We start from the raw sequence: 19,056 nt of genomic DNA, 5'->3' as shown, positions 1-19,056 counted from the left end.
GGTGACATCTGTCCCAGGCGTCCCTGGCACTCTTGGATATTTTTATGAAATACTAAGCACTATGACATGGTAGTGTGTTACCTTTAGAGGACTCGTGGCCAGGCGCTCTTCATGCTGCTGTTCCCGAAGCTCCTCAAGCTGAAAGGAGAGCACGCTTGTGACTGAGCGGTGTGGGTTTGGTTAGGGGAAGATGCAGAGTGCTGGTCTACCATCACTTTTCCCTGTGTGGAGATGGAGTGCCGAGGGGCGGCACTGATCCCCAACAGGGAGCTACAGAGACATGATCTGGTGTGAAACTTGGGTCCCTGAACCAGACGTAATCCCAACCCAGCTGCCCACTGTGACCTGTGAGTCACTTATTCTCCCTGCTTATGTCTTCTGTGCAGTGGGGTGCGGTGACTGTTAACACCAAGCTGAGGGTCATACTGAGGATGCAGGGCATGCTTCAGGGATGTAGGGCACCTAGACCCAGGCATGGTATCCAGTCGGTGCCCAATAAACACTAGCTACTGTTACTACTTGGGGCAACTTAGGGTTTCTACTTGGGGATTCTTTTACTGGTGGGAGGCACATCCCAGCCCCTCAGCTCTGGACTGGCCTCTGGCATCCAACACACAGCATGCAACATGCAGGCCTTCCTGACCTGGCCTCGGTCCCTGCTGGGAAGGCAAGCTTGGGACCTGACACAGCAAAGCGGGGAGTGGGGAACAGGCACCGGGCACTTGTGTGAGGTCACCTCAGACTTTCACATTAGCCCAGCATCTACCAAAGGATCCCAATTCTGTTCAGCCAGATTCTGTCTGAATGCTTGTCCCACAAAATGTATTAAAATGGCAACTTTATAGCTATTCCCTCACACTCTTGTCTCAAGTGACCTAAAAAAAGAAACCCTCCATCCTAACCCCTGACCAGTTCTGACCCACCCTTTTTTTATGGCTCACATGAATCAGGATGTGCAGGTACAGACACATGAAACCCTGCTACATGGAGAATGTCCCACATCCCATTTGGTAATTGAATAGAAAAACCTGGTAATCTTTGCAGGCAAACCAACTGGCCTCGTCCCTTTAAAATCTTGCACACCCTCTCTTCCTGCAGCTGTGCTGTGATTTATTTCAGCAGGTCTCTATTGATGGGAATATGTAATACTAGTCTGTTTCTTTGTTTTACCAACAGAATTTCTGTGCATCTATTTGCTGTAACTTTCCAGGACTGACCAAAGGGTAGATTCCAGCTTCAGGTGGACTAATGTATTCACAGGGATTCCACGTATACAGGCATGTACGCTCCCTGCCTCAGTTTGGGAAATAGCTTGAAAGTGTCCCTGTGAAATGACTACAGGACAGTTGCAATTAAGAAAGTGAATTAATGCTCAGCCCTAGATGGGAAATTTGTATCACGCCTTCCCTCTCTCCCTAGACTCAGGGATCATTGAGGAAGAGGGGACAGAAAGAGTGTAGGAGCCAAAGTGATAGAAGACTACAAGGAAACTGTTTTAGGGACACAGAAGGCCAGTTGCACATATGAATTTAGTGTTTGCAAGGCATGCACGAGACCCACACAAGCTCAAGTTAGACTGAATCCCACCGTGGAGAAGGGAAGTGAGCATGGGATCCCACCACCAGCCAAGGAGCTACTGACAACTGATGGAGCTACTGGGAGAGGGAGAGTTGGCTTTCCTTAAGAGTACAGGCCCTGGTAAGTGAACCACACTGTAGTAGGAGGCTTCCAAGAGTATATGGGTAGCACAAACTGTACTTGATGGGTTTAAAAAAGAGATACAGAGTTGAGTGAGTAGGGAAGGAAGGGGTGAATCTATGAGGAGTTGGCAGAGGGGTTAATATGATCAAAACACATGTATGAGATCATCATAGAACTAATGATTTTTTTTCAAGGCAGTATTTCTCTGTGTAGCCCTGGCTGTTCTGGAACTCCCTCTGAAGACCAGACTGGTCTTGAACTCAGAGATCAACTTGCCTCTGCTTCCCGAGTAATAGGATTAAAGGCGAGAGCCACCACTGCCCAGCTAGAACTAATAATTTGTTAAGTGGATGAGAAGAGATTAAGAAGAAAAACTGGGAATTAGGAGAAAGTGTTTTTGAGACATGTGTGTAGTCATTCCTTAGTTATGACATTTTGGGGGCTCTTTAGGGTTTTCTGTGTAAAAAATTATGAACAAGTGTCATGTATTGGTTAAGATCAATTTATTAACACAGCCAGCACTAAGCGCTGACACATGATGAGAAATAAGGCAGGGAACCCATGTGCATTTCACCAGGCTTCCTCCAATGAAAACATCTCACAAAGCCACAGAGTCAAGAGGGATGGCTGAAGTCAGCACAACCCACCACTGCCACCAGGATTTATGCCATTTTGTGTGAGTGTGCCTATCAAGGTCTGTGTGAGTTGAGCCTGGGTTGGTCTGAATGTTCTCCACAGCCATGGTCCTGAACCGGTCCAACCTGACACTCTCACTGGCCTTTTATAAGCATGTCCACACATTTCCTGCAGAGGAAGGGCTGAATTTTCCTCTTGAAAGTATTTGAATGTGCCTGCGCTGACTGGTCTTATGTCAACTTGACACAAGCTAGAGTTATCTGAGAGGAGGGAACCTCAGTCGAGAAAACGCTTCTATAAGATCCAGCTGTAAGGCATTTTCTTGATTAGTGATTGATGGGGGAAGGCCAAACCCATTGTGGGTGGTGCCATCCCTGGGCAAGTGGTCTTAGGTTCTATAAGAAAGCAAGCTGAACAAGCCATGGGAAGCAAGTCAGTAAGCAGCACCTCCATGGCCTTTTCATCAGCTCCCGCCTCCAGGTCCCTACCCTGTCCTGACTTCCTTCAATAATAAACAGCAATATGAAAGTGTAAGCTAAATAAATCCTTTCCTCCCCAACTTGCTTTTTGGTCATAGTGTTTCATCACAGCAACAAGAACTCTAAGACAGTGCCTGATGCTTAAAAAAGAAAGAAAGAAAAAATATACTGTTTTTAATGGAGTACAGCTGGCTGGAAAGGCTCCAGATCCCTTGCCTTTCTCATGCACATCACTCTATTCTTTAAATCTCTAGCCAACACCCTCAAGCTGTTGGTACTTGCTCCTTGAGGTCTGGAAACTTTTGGAGGGAAAGAAGGGTTGGCCCAGCCTACCTTGTTCTTGAGCTTATCCTGGAGACCCACAGCCTCGTCCCGAGCTGCCTGCAAATCCCGCAGTGTCCAGCCCTGGTCCCTGAGCTGGCACTGTAGAGTCCGCACCTGGTGGCGGAGCCGCTGTATGCACAGCTTTGGGTCTTCCTCAGAGGCATCAGCCTTGGAGGTCTGGAGCTGAGAGAAGAAGTGTGGGTCAAGGTTTCAGGTGATAACATGCCATAGCTGACAATCAGTACCTGTTCTATTGTCTGTCTGTCTGTCCTGTTTGCTTTTCTCATAGTGGAAGGAAGAAAAGTGAATGAAGGTGAATGAGAGAGGGATGGAGGGAAGGAGAGAGAGAAGAAAAGAGCAAATAACCATCTCAAACTCTATATTCCAGCCTATTGTTGCTACCACCCATTTCCCACATGGCCTGCCCTTAGTGCCTCTATATGCACACATGAGTGTGGGGGGCATGATGGATATCTTGGGAGGGGAGGGGAGAGTATATGGACCCAGAACAACATCCCAGAATAGTATTCTCAAAGTATGCAAAATAGAATCAACCAGGGTTCTGTTTAATCACTGTCAGCCACTATTGTATTGAAACACAGAGAAATGAGTGACATTTCACACACAAATAAACATTAATTCCATTAAAGCTTCATGACTTTAGATAGGGCAGACAATGCTGAAATTTCCATGAGCACTGGCTTAAACTAGTTCCAAATAATCTCTTATTCTCTGACAGAACAGCAGGGTATCAGGTTCCACAGGGATACCAGGGGATGCAGGGAGAAAGGAATTTGTCCAACCCTGAGGCAAGTTGGCTCAATGGTAGGGATAGTGCTGCCCCCAAATTGTCCCATATGGTAAGTCTTCATTGTTTTACTAACTTACATATCCACACATTCTTGTGGGGTTTTTTTAGATATTTTTAAAGATTAAAAATGTTAATTTATGTGTATGTCTGTGTGTGTGATACATGGGTGCAGTGCTCAAGGAGGCCAGAAGATGGTGTCAAACCCCCTGGAGCTGGAGTTACAGGTGGTTGTGAGCTGCCTAGCATGGATGATGGGAAAACGGTACTTGGGTCCTCTGGAAGAGCAGTAAGTGCCCTTCACCCCGAGGCCACCTCTCCAGCTCCTCTACAAACTCTGATACAGGATACATATCCTTTTCTTTCTCCTGTCACGCACCCCGTACATTTTCCCACTATTGTTAGTATTGGGATGCCATCTACAGTTGTGCTTAACTTGATCGTGCTAATGCTGTGGGGAGACAGCCCTTGTCCACGACAGGAACACACCTGTGGGTTCTTGGCTTGAGATCATGGTGTGAGGGCTTCTGGACCCACAAGCAAGGCATGATCAGTCCTGATCATAACACTAAGGTGGACATGGGAAGGGGAGGCACGACTTAGAGGAAGCGATCTCTCCATGAAGGACTGGGGAGCTCAGAAACTCACAACACCCTTGTCCCTCACTTTATTTTAAACAATCCATTCGTCTCATGTCTTCCACCATTCCACACTCTAGGGGGGGAGGGTGGAAGGGGTCCCAATCTGTTCTGAGTGGGAGGGAGGAGAAGAGTGGAGCAGGAAGGGGCAGGATCCATATGACTCTGTGACTGATAGGACATCTCCCTGTGAACAAGAACCACAATAGCAGAATGTGATATTTTTTTCTTAATTAATAGAAATTCACACTGCGTAGGCCTGAGACTCACAGGCTGGGGCCTGTCAGGGACAGATGGGTGCTCCAAACGGTTCCATAAAATGTAGCTCCAGACTCCAAAACAACGTGGCCTTTTGAGAAGTTTGGTGGTTTGTTGCTACCTCCTGCCTCTGGTGACTTGGACAAGGACTCTGCCCCCTGGATCCCAAAAGAGTGCCCTCAACATGATCTGGTAGTAGAGGGGAAACCTGCCTGTTGCCTGAGTCTGCCCTACACAGCTGACTGCATGCTGTGCTTGGGCTTAAGGACACTGTCCCACAAGAATTCTGGTTGGCAGGGAGAGTGACAGACACAGGTCATTGAACCCAATTAGCAAAAGGAGGGCCAGTGGCTGTGGGAGCCCTTAGGAGGCTCTGAGCAGAGGATCTGGCCCCATCCATGCTGTGGTGGCAAACACATGTTCCATGCTGAGACAGTACCAATCTATAGCATTCATCTATTCTGGTGACATAAACCCCCATTACAATGGCATCGAAGATTGCAAAGCTGCAAAGAGCTGTGCCCAAGTCAGCTCTAACACCCCTCTGCCCTGAGCCCAGCCTGCAGGGCTGCCCCAAACATGAGACCCAAAGGGCAGCAGCAGTTCCCAGGTGAGAGCTGGGACGCACAGAGAGGCGAAGGATGCAGAGGTGGGGTATGGACAATGGCAGCTGCAGCCTTGGAGACTCTTGGCTGTGTGTGTTCTTACTATAAGAGGTGGGGGTTCGTGTCCAGTGTGACAAGAAGCTATGAGAGGGTCATAGGCCTAATAGAGACTTGTGACAGAAAGAGGGACCTTTCTTCACTGTCTTCCCTGATCATTCCTACATCCCGTGGGCTTCATCTCTAGCCAGCTCTGACCTTTCCTCAACAGCTTCCCACCTTCCATTTCGTACCACAGCCCTGGTTGCTGTGATGGTCACACCGGTTCAGCTTTACATTTCAACAAGCCAAGCTTTTCACTGCATCAGGGCCCAGGCAGCCATCTTGCAATGCCCTGGAACTTTCCACTGTATATTCATCCCCTTGCATTTCCAGTTCTTGCCTGGTCAAGTCAGAATGGTTATTATTGGAAAACCAAGAAGTCCGGGGAGAAAACAAAAAAATAGTTGTTTGCCAACACTGGAAAGTGACCAGGTTGTGTGTGTGTGTGGGGGGGGTGATGAAACACAAGAGAAATGCAGGAACCCCTAGGCTTCTCTCTGAAACTCTCTGTAGACCACAGTTCAGGAAACTAGCTACAATGCTGAGAACAGGGCTGGGAAGAAAGGGTGAGACCTGAAGTTCAGGTTTGTATGGACAGCTGGGTGTGGAGAACAAACAGAGGACAGGGAGCTGCATTTAAAACAAAAACAAATGCTTCCCTAGAAATGCTATCCCCCATACTTTGCTGGGAGGTGACCCACCAGGACCTCAGGTTCACACAGTGCTGAGAACGTGTCAGAGTTTGGCCTGAGCCAAGGTAAAGCCATCTTGCTGAACACTCTGAGAACTCAGCCAGCATCACAGAAGGGTGGATGTCTTAGCAGCAAGTGCCACACTGTGGAGTCACTGCACAAACTAGGACTGAAAGAGACTTGCATGAGAATACGATGACCAGAAGTCACATCGTGAGGGGTCAGGAAGAGATGCGCATAGCACTGCCAGGAGGACGGAGTGGCCGGGGACCTCTACACACACATCATGCACAGGTCGAACACCAACACCAAAAGTTCTTTGAATGACTGGACATGTGAAGAAACTGTGAAGTGTGATATCTGCCAAGAAATCAGACAAACAGGAGCAGGCCAAGAGGTCATCCAGATGCTGGAGTGGAGATGACACCTGCAAAATGGCAGCAGCTTATGTATCTCCACATTTGAAAGACAGACTGAATGGATGAAAAGATTAACTATTTCAGCACATGCTCAGCATCTCTCCTTTGTAAATAAAAAATGACAGTCTAGATGCATGAAGTACAATGAATGGACTCAGGCACTCACTGGGTGAATTTATCAAAGGGTGGTCACAAGAGAACACACAGCAAATTGAAGTCAACAGAAAACCCAAAGCAGCAGCATGGCTCTGAAAAATTAAAATAAAGTTTTTACAAAAGATAAAAGATTCTGTCGAAAGTCTGAAATTCCAGAAGGTGAAAGAAAAAAATAAGACAATAAATACTTGACAAAAGGACAACCATGGGACTGAAGAGATGGTTCCATCATGCAAGCTAAAGTGATTGCTGCAGAGCTGAGGACCAGAGTTCCATGCCCAGCATCCATGGTAAAAGCTAAGTGTGGGGGCACACATCTGTAATCCCAACATAGGGAGGTTGAGACAGGCGGAAGCCTGTGACTCCCTGGCTAGTCAGTCACTCTAGTGTAACCTCTGGGCCCTAGGTCCCAGAGGAACCCTGTCTGGAAAAAATACAGGTGGATAGCTCCAGGAAAATGACACCACTGGTTGACCTCTGGTATCCACACATACGCACAGCACACACACACACACACACACACACACACACACACACACACACACACACACAACAGCACACATACACAAACACTCATACACTATACACATACACACATATGCACCTCTCAATATGGAATTTTTTAAGGAAATGATAACTAAGGATTTTTCAAGTCTGTAGAAATACAAATATTTAAGTTCAAAGATGTTAGGAAAATGTGCATAAAATATACAAACATAACCATAGCTAGATCCATCAAGCCATCAAAGATCAAAGATAAAAAGGAAATCTTCAAAGCAGTCAGACGCAATGACACAAGTGTCTGCTGGGGGTGGAAGAAATGATAATGACAACTGATATTTGATCAGAGCTTGTGGGAGGAAGAACAACATGGAAGGCAGCCTTCGGAATGCTGTGTGAGGGGAAGCTGTGGACCCACAGTGCTGAATCTAAGAAAAGATCTTCAAGGCTAATGAAAACAATGTTTCAAAAAGAGAAACACAAAAAAGTCAAGTCACCGGCTAACTCTCACTATGAGAAATACCAACAGCAACAATTTTTCCAAATTCTAAACATCATAAAAACACACAGATATTTACAAGAAAGATTAACAGCTGCTCAAATCAGCAGTAACAATGACTCATGAGGCTTATTTTACATGGAAACAATGTATAACAAGATAATAAAGAATTAGCACAGTTAAACCACTGGAATTTTTTTTGCATGATTTGGGACATGGTACAAAGGCATTAATCTAAGGCAAATCTAAATGACAGATACATACTGGGATTTCTAGAGTGGTCACTAAAACAATAATAGCAAAGTATACAAAAACATAAGCTATTGTAAGATATATATATATATATATATATATATATATATATATATATACACTCACACACACACAGACGAAGTGCAGACAATAAAAGAAACTGGTAAAAATCTAAAAGCTGTTCTTTGAGATAGTTGCTAGAATTGCTGAGGAGAGAGGAGAGAGAGGGAAGCGGGAGCCAGCAATGGACAGTGAGGGGGAAGGAGCAGATGGAGACACAGAAAGGGAGAGGGAGAGAAAGAGGCAGGATGCTGGAGTGATACAGGGCCTCAGCATCAAGGGTCCCCAGACATTAACAATGTGAGCATTTCATCCTGGGAATTATAAAAGTTGAGATTTGTCTTGGGTCAGGGGGCAAGAGTGACTCAGAAGAGGTTCCCATGTCTCTACAGAACCAATCCAATTCCATTCTGCTGTGTTACCTTCCATGGATCACTGCTCTGTTTGCAAAAACATTCAAGACCCAACCTGAATAGTGATGCCTTGGCATGTTTGGGCTATTTCCCACTTGGGAAAATCCAAGGTATGACTTCAGAGCAGAAGCCCCCTCCTCTGCCCTTTCTCCTCTGGGTCCACTGGGAGGGTCAGGCTTACCTGGCAGTCAGAAGGGAGATCTTGGACCAGCCTGCTTGGGTTCATCCCAACTGCAGCCCTCACTAAACAAGTGACCTCATGCAAACCCATTCATTTCACTGCCTGGTTTTCTCATCAAGCAAATGGGGCTGGTGATCTAACTCCCTCCTGTGGCATACCCCACTGCAGAACCAGTAATACAGGAGGGAAGACAAGCCAACATACCTGGAGGCTGTGGTTCAGGGACCTCTGAGACTGTCCTTGTTGCATGGAACACCATGGTGTCTCCTGTTCTTTTGACAGCTGAGCTCCATCTCCCCTTACACCATTGGAGTGTGCTTCCTGAGGCCCTACAGTGACTGCACAAACTGATGAGGCAGAACTAGCAACAGCCTGGCATCTTCCTTCTAAATCTAAGGAAGGTTCTGCCTGTCCCCAAGTGACACCTGATTTCTCATCCCAGGGTGTCCTACGGGCTCTTGTGATCAGTTGTTTTGAAAACAGAGTAACCTGGACTTCTTTGTCTTCAGTGTGTCCTTTGTCTTCTGCTGTCTTGGAGTTTCCCTGGGAACACCACTTTTCTTCCCCTGAATCTCTGCTCATCTGCAGGACCTCCTGCTCCAGGCCTTGGACCCTGCCTACAAGGTGTTTGTTTTCCTCCTGCAGAGTCCAGACCATGTCTTCTATCCCTAGCATTGTATCTTTTATCAGCCCTTTGTAACTGACTCCAAGCTCTGAGATCAGAGCCCTGAGCTCTCTGTTTTCCAGGGTAAGATGCTTCATCCTGCTTCCGGCTTTCCTGACACTCTCAGACATGGCTTTATGCAGCCGACCCAGGTCCCCCTTCAGTTTTTCATTCTCCTCTTCCAGCTGGGAAATCTTGCAGTAACTCTTCCCATTACAGTCCTCCAGGTCAGACACAGCCTGCAGACAGTGGTCCAGCTCATGCCTGAGGTAGACCAGTTCTCCCTGTAGTGTGTGGTTTGCCTGCTCCAGCCTCCGTGCTTTGGCTGCTTCTCTGGCCCACTCTTTTTCAGACTGGCATCCTTCATGGTCACATCCTTCTTGGGCTCCCTGAAGCCTGGCATTATCAAGAAAATCCTGACTTCTCTCTTTCTTTGGGGTGGCAAGGAGCTGATGGAACCTGCTCCCCATCTTCTTCTGGGTACACCTTATTGGAGGGAGCAGGCTCCCACCTGGGCTCCAGTTGGCTTTATCCCCATCAAGTGTTGCTCCTGGAAGAACTTCTCTAGTACATAGGGCCACATCCTCTTCCAGCCTCACTCCCTCACCATTCCTGCTGGATTTTGCATTCAGATCCTGGCTGGCTGAGGCCTGCTGATGGCACACACTCCCCTCAGTGTCCAACCATGTGTGAGTGACACTCTGGCTCTCTCTTGTCAGTGCTGACATCTGCTGGGGATCTCCACAGACAAGCTTCAGGTTGTTCGGCTGCTGGAAGTGGGCTTCCATCTCCCTCTCCAGTGTGTCCACCTGGAGGGTGCACCTGTCCTGTCCTGTGATCAGAGCCTGTGAGGAGCAAGGGCCTTCTCTGCTGCCACCTGCTGGGGCCCAGTTGGGAAACTTCAGCAAATGCTGATCGCTCGTTGGCAGGCATTGTTCCTGACCCACATGGGTCTTGAAGTCAGGCTTCTCACAGACTCCCAAAGAAGTTGTGCTGGGTGCTACTCGGAGCTGCATCCTCTCCTCTTGTTCTTCATCTCCAGACCTCTCCTTCTGCAGGAGTTGAATGTCTCCAAAGCACAGCTGGTGGCCCTGCTTGCCCTGTGCCCTTCTCCAGACCTCTTTGCCCTTTCCTGATGGAAGCTGGCTAGCATTTGGCTCTGGCTTTCTGGTCTCATGGGCCCTGGAGCTGGTGGCATCTTCCTCCTTCTCTGGTGACAGCTTTCCTAAGAGTTCCCAGCTACATACTTCCACACTCCCTTTCTTTTTCAAAGAATCAGGACCCTCCTGTGACCTAGAGGTTGTCCCATGCACAGTCAGGATTAGACATTCTGGCTGGAGCCAAGGACAGTGGGCTATGGCCTGGGTCTCTGAATCCCTGCTCCCTTCCTGCATGTCCTCTGGGGCTTGCATCTCAGTGACCAAGATCAGCTTCTCACTGCTTTCCTGATCCAGCGGGAACTTATGATCAAACTCTGAATTTATCATTCTCACTGTTCCCATCACCTCCCACTTCTCTGCACTTGCAACTGGGGGTCCACTTCTCTCCTTCCACGCATCTCTTGGCTCCTTGGGCCCTTTTGTGGGAAATGGGCCATTTGAAATGAGTGGGGACTGCTGGCTGTGGGAGGTGAGATGGCTCCTCACTAGATTACAAGGCCAGTCAGGGTGTACTGTACCGCCGGAGGGAGGTGAGGGCTTGCTGTCCAGCTCTTCTTGGGTCTGAAGTTCTTGTAGGAAATGCTCCTGGAGCAGAAATGGCAGTAGGAGCTGTGTGTCCCCAGCAAGTCCCCAGAGCGGGAGCACAGATGTGGGTAATAGCAGAAGGGATTCCTGAGCTCCAGCAGCTTGAAGATTCTCTGAAACTCCTACAAGATCCAAGGAGCAATGTGGCTCATCCATGCCTGGCCCTGGGGGACAGCTACACAGCAGCTGAAGAATCTGTCCATCTAGGTGGGGCTGGAAAAGAGCACCCTGCAGGTGAGAAGAGGAGCTGTTGTATGAAACAGCCTTTGCCCGCTGAGCCCCACTGACATCTGATCATGCCCCCCCACCCCTGCCCAGTGCTCTCTGAACCTGCGCACACAGTTGCTCATGTGTCTTGTTCTTCCACCTCAGGGCTTCAGTCTGAGCTCTTCCAATTGCTCAAGATTCTCCTTCTCCCACATACCCTCAAGGAACCCCTTCATCTCAAACTAAACATTGCCTTCTCAAAAAGATCCAACCCCCTGGACACTCCCACCCCCACTTTCTGCATTCTACGCCATCACGGGTCATACACAGATGTCTATAGGGTGATCCACTCCCTACTGCCCTTTTCTATCCAGCAAGGTCTCCATGAGCACCACAAAATGTGAAATTATAAATGAGGTTTTATTCTGCAGGAGCCGAGCCACTCTGTGGCTTGTAGCTGCCACCTCAGGTGACATAGATTGAGGACACCAACCACATGTGGAAGGTTTAGAGCACAGTATTATGTGGACTCCGTTCCCCTAGGGGATAAGGACTGGTCCCTATTTTGCCCCAGGCCCGGAACAGTGCCAAGCTCACCTGAAGGGGCTTCCTAGACCTCTCTGAATGTCTTTATAGTCATTTATGCCACATGTCTATCCAGAAAGGAAGATGCCTGGCTCACAGCACCTGAGTGGAGCAGAAGTGGGCGACAAATCTGAGCTCCAGTCAGCTTCTCTACCAGTTCTTGAGCTTCTCAGTCTTGTGGGGCAATATGGAGCTATAGAACTGTGGGCAGGCTCTTGGCAAGGACTCTGAACATCAGGTAGAGGCTTAAACTTTGCCTCTAGTCTGGGGGAATTGTTTGGACTAGATATCTCTAAATTAAAAGATCTAGCCTGGGCCTCAGGGGCAGTGGTGATACACAGTTCTAACACAGTGATGAGATTGGAGGAATAGAATTAGCAGAGACAGATATGGCACTGAAGCTAAACACATGCTATTTCAGGGTGACAAAGGACTGGTGGGATTCCTTTCTCTACATGAAGCCAAACTTTGGTTCAGAAAGTGAATGAATGAAAAAATGCATGGATGGATGCATGCATCAGGTTCAGAATCACAGAGCCACGTCAGGAAACCGCTCCCAGTTCAGCTTTGCTCTTTAGGACAAGAGGCAGAAGCTGAGGTCAGTGGTTTGCTACAGCATTAGGATGAATTCAGATCCATCTCCTGAGATCAGACCATTAGAGTATAGAAGAAGACCAGGGCTCTGCACCTTTGGAGCTGGGGAGCTCTGGGGAGTCCCAGCATCCCTCGGGTCTCACCATCTCTGGACAGGGAGGCAATGCCTGCTCTGTGGATGGTCAGCGAGCTTCACTAAGGCAACATGAGTGTCTTGGGATAGCCCAGGCCAGGCACTTAGTCGGGTTTTCTTTTCACTCCACCCTACTTCTCTGCTGGGTCTCAGCAAGCTGCATCTCATCCCCTCAAATCTCTCTCTCAATCATTTCCAGACTATTCTTCCAAATCTAGAGCTTTCTCACACAAAGCACCTCCCCAGGGTGGCCACATTGCCGTAGCAAGCCCACCAAAGTCCTACTGATCCTCATATCCACAGAACCCTCTGGCCTCACCTGAATATTCTCAGACCCTGGCAGGTCTCCCTGGAGCTTGCCTATGGTATTTGCTGGCGACACCATGCAGGAGTCTGATTGATCTTGAACACAGCTGTGGGGCTCTTCTGAGGGCTGGTCTAGAAGAGCAAGATCCTGAGATTAAAATCACTCTTGGAAGATCTATTACAATGGCCACCAACAGCCATGTCAGCTGACAGATGTCTTTCTTGATGCAGTTCCTTTAGCCCACGGTGAGTCCTGATGAGCCCTATTCTTCTGCCAGGTGAGGACCTGAGGCTGGAAGATGTGAATGACTGCCAATTGTGAGCAGAGGAACTGGTTCTCTAGATACACCCATGGACCACAACTGGACTATGCCCATGAGGTCTTTTGGACCCTCAGGGTCCTCATCTGTTAGCAGGGTGGTACCAACTACCCTGACCCTGCACAGCCTTCAGGAACAGCCCCACCAAGTCACATCCACATTGGCCCACCCAACAGCTCTGCTCCCCAGACATGACTAAAGGGAGACATCAGCTGCCTCCTCCTGCAACCATCAGTCCTGGATATCATGAGACTTATGTAACGATAACTCTTTCCACCAGCTGTCACCATGTTAGGACCCCCAAATAACACACAGAGATTAATATTAGTTACAATGCTGTTGACCAATGGCTAGAATTTCTTATTTGCTAGCTCTGTCTTAAGTATCAACCATAACCATTAATCTACATATTTTATAAAGACTTATCTTATCGAGGATACCAGCAGCATGTGTCCTGTCTTCCCCAGGATCATATGGCGACCCCTTACTACATTTCCCAGAATCCTCCTCGACTCCTAGTCCCACCTATCTTGCTTCCCTATTGGCCAAGAGTGCTTTATTCATCAGCCAATAAGACAAACACATACACAGAAGGACTTCCCCCATCAGACTTAGACTGCTCTTACGTTTTGAGAGCTGAAGATGAGCAAGCAGATCTCTTATAGCAGGTGAGAAACTATGTCTGACAGTTAGAGACCGGGGACCTCAAAGCCCCAGTAATTCTCAGACTGACAGTCACAAGTCTTATCCTCAACCCAAGGACTTGCCTGAGGTGGAAGGTGGCTAGAAGGGCTCCTGCTTACTATAGTAATCTCTGTAAGGACAAGGCCCCAATACCAACTTGCAAGCTGGCCAACCCCTTTGAGAGCTGAATGCATAAATTTCAATTATCCTAAGCTAATGGCCCCTGAAACATCACACCCTGATTCTGCCCCGAACAGCTGTGTAACCTTAAGCCTCTCTGAACAGCTATGTGACCTTAAGCCTCTCTGACTAGCTGTGTGACCTTGAGCCTCCCTGGGTCTTGTCTATAAGAAGAATAAACCATCCTGTACAACCCTGCAAGGATAACATGAGGACTAAGTGAGCTGGCCTATCAGAAGGATGTCAGGTGACCCCTCTATGTACCACAGCATCCACAAACCTGCAGGGGCTTGAAGTCCATGAGCGTCACTGTGGCAGCCTTGGATACTGCAGGGATCCAGCACCTCTGCCATGAGTGGGGGCAGAGAATCACTCTTTGAACAGCCCAAGGAACCCTTGAGAGAAACAAAGAATTGAACAGTCACAAGTGTCCCAGTTGAAGTGTCCACTCCAAGCCCATTCCTATGCTCCCTTCAGAGCAATGGCCAGACCCCTCCAAAGTAAGTAAACTAAGTCTCAGAAAGCAGTGGGAGCAAAGCTGGCCATGGAGCCTAACTGGGCCATTGGTTTACCAGGCCACACTGTTCTAGTTGACCCTTAGAATTCTTTTAGTACGTTACAAAGAGTGACAGTCTGTCTTTGGAGTTCTCTGTCCATCCAGACAAGAGACTGTGAAAGGAGTGAGAGTTGGAGACACTGTGTTGTCTGTGTCCCACCAAATAAAGCTGGCATCTGCTCAGGGATTTTAAATGTTCCCCTGTGAATGAGTCCTAAAGGGAACAGTAGCCAGTGACCTGAAAAGCTCCCCCCAGACCTGCAGGAGGCCAGCTGTGTAAGCAGAGAGGAACATACCCAACATGGTCCTGGAGGCCACCTGTGAGCTGTTCCAGCTGTCATGACCACTGTGAGCTCTTGCCCCAACATGATTGATGGCCTCCTGGCCTGCCACCATGCTGGCCATTTTCTCTCTCTGGGCCTCTGCAAGGTTGTTCCTTCTGCTACTTTAGGCAAGGGTCCTAACAGTCAGCCAACTGTCATACAGGCCTCTTTGTAGCTGGCTCCTGGCCTTGTTCCCACCCCACTGAACATTGGCCAGCAAATTAAACTGGAAACCAAACCAGAGCAGTGTGCCTCCCCCTTCTCACTCTTCTCCAGCAGGATAAAAATCCCATCTTCCCAGTCTCACACATATGCCTTGTTCTGTGTTCCAGTCAAGGACAGTAGGCCCCAGGGCATGAAGCAGGGCTGTGGCTGAGCCAAGGGGTACTAAAGTGGCCCTGGGCAAGCACACACCACACTAAACTGCCTCTCACCTGGAATCAGTTTTGCAACAGCTCAGTCATTGGAGTATGCAATCCATGCAAGATGGTAGTAAGTAAGGCTTAATGTCCTGCAGAAGCAGTGGCCAAGTCTCCACAAGGCTTTCTTTAGCCTTCCTTGACCTTTTCACAAATCAAGTCTCCATCACCCTCCCCCACAGCCCCTCCTTCTGCCATTCTGTGCTTGTAACCTCTTATCTAACCATGCAACAAGTTGTGCTGTGTCCTTTTGCCTATAAATCTTCAGCCCCAGCTGTATCATAGATTTTTCCAGAAGCTTCCAACACAGACTAAAAAGAACACTTGACCCCAAACAATAGCAACCAGAGGGCATGTGAACCACTTCATATTCTAATAGACAACCGGTTGCATATAGACAGGCCTAACCAGACAGGCCACTGTCAACAGTGCTCATAGCCCTGTCATCTGCCTCTGTTTCTGTCTACTTGGTTCTCACCTGGTCATAATTAAAAAGTCCCAACCACAGCTTTAAAAATCAACATGAAAGCAAGATGGAAGATCAGAAAGATGAAGGGATAGAGAGACAGATGCAGGAAGGTTGAGAAAGATGGAGAGAAAGAAGATGGAGAAAAAGATCAGAAAAGAAAAAATAAACAAAACAGAAGAAAGAGAGAGGGGATGAGTAGAGAAAGAAAGACTCAGGCTCCAAATAAGTGTAAGGAGAAGAGAGGGCAGAAGGAGAAGAGGAACAGGCAGATGGAGAAAGGAAGGATGGAGTCAGCATAGTGCTATACATCATGTTTCACCAAGGCCAGCACGTCCACCATGGCCCTTAGTGCACATCCTGCTTGCACCCTGCTTCTCTGCACACACGTTTTCATGAATACTTGCTGAGCCCCAGCTAAGGGCCAGGCCTGGTTCTGAGGCTGGGGACACAGCCACAGAAAATGCACACGCTTTCTGTCCCAGGGAGACTTCCAGGGGGCGTCCTACGTGCTATGACACTGAAATGATAACCTTTAACTGGTCTACCTCCTCACTTCATGAGTGATTAAGTCAATAGTCAGAGAGGGACAGCAACTTGCCTAAGGACACAGGGCAATTCAAATGGAAAACTGGAGAAGAGCTCTCAACCCTGGACTTGCTCCTTCCCAGCACTGTGCTCGCTCAGCCTGAGGGAACCACGCCTGGACACTGGTTTTCCTCGGTGTGTGATTACTCTGAGATACAATGGCATCTATGTGTTACAGTACATCCTTCCAGGCTTTTTTCTAAGCACAGGTAATAGAAGATTTCTGCTTACACAAAATGTAAACTTAGGTTTGTACACTTTTTTTGCTCAATAGTTTAGAAGAATCAAATCCTCCCAAATTCTCCTGCTGTGGTTTGGGAGTTGTCTAATATTCTCTGACCACATATCTCCTAAGTCCCGGGTTCTTAAAATGAGTATCATGACCCACACAGGGTTGTGCAACTAAATGTCACCAAAAATATTACAATAGTAAAAGAGTTCTGAATGTCTGAGTACCCCAAATAAACTCAGAATCAAATAAGTAATGAAAATGAGGTGTTCCTGGTAGCACTCACCCATACTGCACTGTGTGGCTTTATGCAAAAATACATACACACATCTACTCATTAGTATGCAAGTTTGCTTTCATCTTTAGTAAATGGCAAACATATATACATAAAAATTTGTTTAAAATAAAAATTGTATTACTCATCGTCAGTAAATGTTTGGACTTGTATACCTATTTTTTAAATTTTTATTTATGTGTATCTCTATGTCCATGTGTGGGTATGCACACATTGGGGAGAGGGTATTGCAAAGGCCAGAAGAGGGTCAAATCCCCAAGAAATGGAGTTACAGGCAGTTGTGAGCACCCTGATGTGGGTTCTGGGAACTGAACCTGGATCCTCTGGAAGAGGGGTACATGGTCTTAACCAATGAGCCATCTCTCCAGCCTCTATGTATCTATTTTATATGCTGGCATACCTAGGCAGTGGGAAAATGTCTTAAGAGTTAGGTGTGATGAGTTATTTGAGAAGCCCTGGCTTAACCGAGACCATGCAGGCTCCATCTCACTGGGCACTGAAGCTACTTCTGATTCTGCCAGCTGCAAACAGCACTGAGATGGAGACAGTGGTGCACAGCTGCTTGGTGGCTGCTTACCCCTTTCTTCAATATGTGCTGTGATCTGAACAGGAAATGTCCCCGCAGGATCATGTGTTTGAACCTGTGGTCCCAGCCAATGGCATTGTCTCAGAAGGTTGTTGAACCTTCAGAAAGTGAAGTCTCCCTGGAGGAAGTGGGTTACTGGAGGCAGGCCTGGTGGCAGCACACATTTGTTAAGTTAGTTCTACTTCCTGCCTGCTCTCTACTTCCTGAGTACAAACACAATGTGACCAGCTGCCCCATGTCCAGGTAGCCTGCTGTGCTGTGCTGGGACCATACCCCCAAGTCATGAGATAAAATAAAATAAGCCCTCCTTTCTTTACACTCCTTCTTGTCGTGTATTTGGTCACAATAATGAGAACAGCAAACATCTATTTATGGAGGTTTATGATCACATGGTAAGTATAGACATTCTTACAGTATTTAATACTCAGTGACTGGCAGCTCTCTCCAAATGCTTAGGTCTACAAAGGGCCAAACCATGCAGAACAGCGGCTCCTTTAGTAGCTGTATATATTAACTATTTCCTTCTGTCCTGTATGTACGTGCACGTGCGTGCATGTTGCTGAGAATTGGGGGCCTCACACATGCTAGGCAAGTATTTTATCACTTGACTTTTGGTCCAGTGTTTTTCTTTTTAAAGAGTTAATTATTTTATGCATATGTGTGTGTGCCTGAGTAAATGCTGGAACATGTGTGTGCAAGAGCTCTCAGAAGAAGGCACTGGATTCCCAGAAGCTGGAATTTCAAGCAGTTGTGATCTACTCCCTGTAGGTGCTGGGAACCAAACCCTGGTCCTCTACAAAAGCAACAAGGGTTCTTGACCACTGAATTGCCTCTTTAGCCCCCTTGACTCTATTTCTTAAAGACCCTGTTTGCTTTATAGTGAACACCAAATCTGTGATGACGCAGTCCTACAGAGGTGCAAGCCGGGTCTTTCCCCAGCAACAAAAACAATTCCCACAGCTGTTGCCAGGAGTCACTCTATGTATGGACAGGGAGGACTTCAGGCCAGGAAGAACTGCAGGACAGGAAGGATTGTAGGACAGGGGAGCAATGCCCATCACCTCAGCACCTCACCTCCCAGGTGACTGACATGGTGACTGACTATACATAAGCCTCTCTAAGTGACCTGTCTCCCCTCCGATCTCCTGAAGAGCTGGTCCACACCCAGATCACACACACACCCCTCCCCTGCCCTGCAATTCCAGGGACCTGTGCTGTATCTGGGGCACTGCAGGAGCCCAGTGAATACTCACAGAGAAGCATGCCAGCACACCAGCAGGTGAATGGCAGTTTGTCTCCCACTGTCCTCCTCAGATTCTTTCACCAGCAGGAGCCCTTCCCCCAAACTCCTCCCAGTAGCCCATTCTTCTGGGGACTTAGTTTTTAAGAAACCTATTGTGAAAGTTGTCACCTATCTGAGTATGGGCTTAGGGACAGGGCACTAGTGCCTCCGTG

The 19,056-nt window shown here is 47.8% G+C and overlaps 1 protein-coding gene across 1 annotated transcript in view; it reads right to left on the bottom strand.

The window, feature by feature from the left end:
- CUNH4orf50 (chromosome unknown C4orf50 homolog) overlaps positions 1-19,056 on the bottom strand; it is a 40,411-nt gene that overhangs the window by 9,709 nt on the left and 11,646 nt on the right. Inside the window, exons 4-7 of the mRNA XM_035453028.1 lie at positions 14,420-14,485; positions 8,926-11,358; positions 3,150-3,323; positions 82-138 (exon numbers count right to left, since the gene is read on the bottom strand). Coding sequence (XP_035308919.1) covers positions 82-138; positions 3,150-3,323; positions 8,926-11,358; positions 14,420-14,485 — 2,730 coding nt within the window. The remainder of the gene's footprint in view (positions 1-81; positions 139-3,149; positions 3,324-8,925; positions 11,359-14,419; positions 14,486-19,056) is intronic.

The sequence above is a fragment of the Cricetulus griseus genome, assembly GCF_003668045.3.
Source record: "Cricetulus griseus strain 17A/GY chromosome 1 unlocalized genomic scaffold, alternate assembly CriGri-PICRH-1.0 chr1_1, whole genome shotgun sequence".
Lineage (NCBI taxonomy): Eukaryota > Metazoa > Chordata > Mammalia > Rodentia > Cricetidae > Cricetulus > Cricetulus griseus.
Note: the sequence above shows the minus strand (reverse complement) of the source record. Positions and strands in the feature narration are given on the sequence as shown.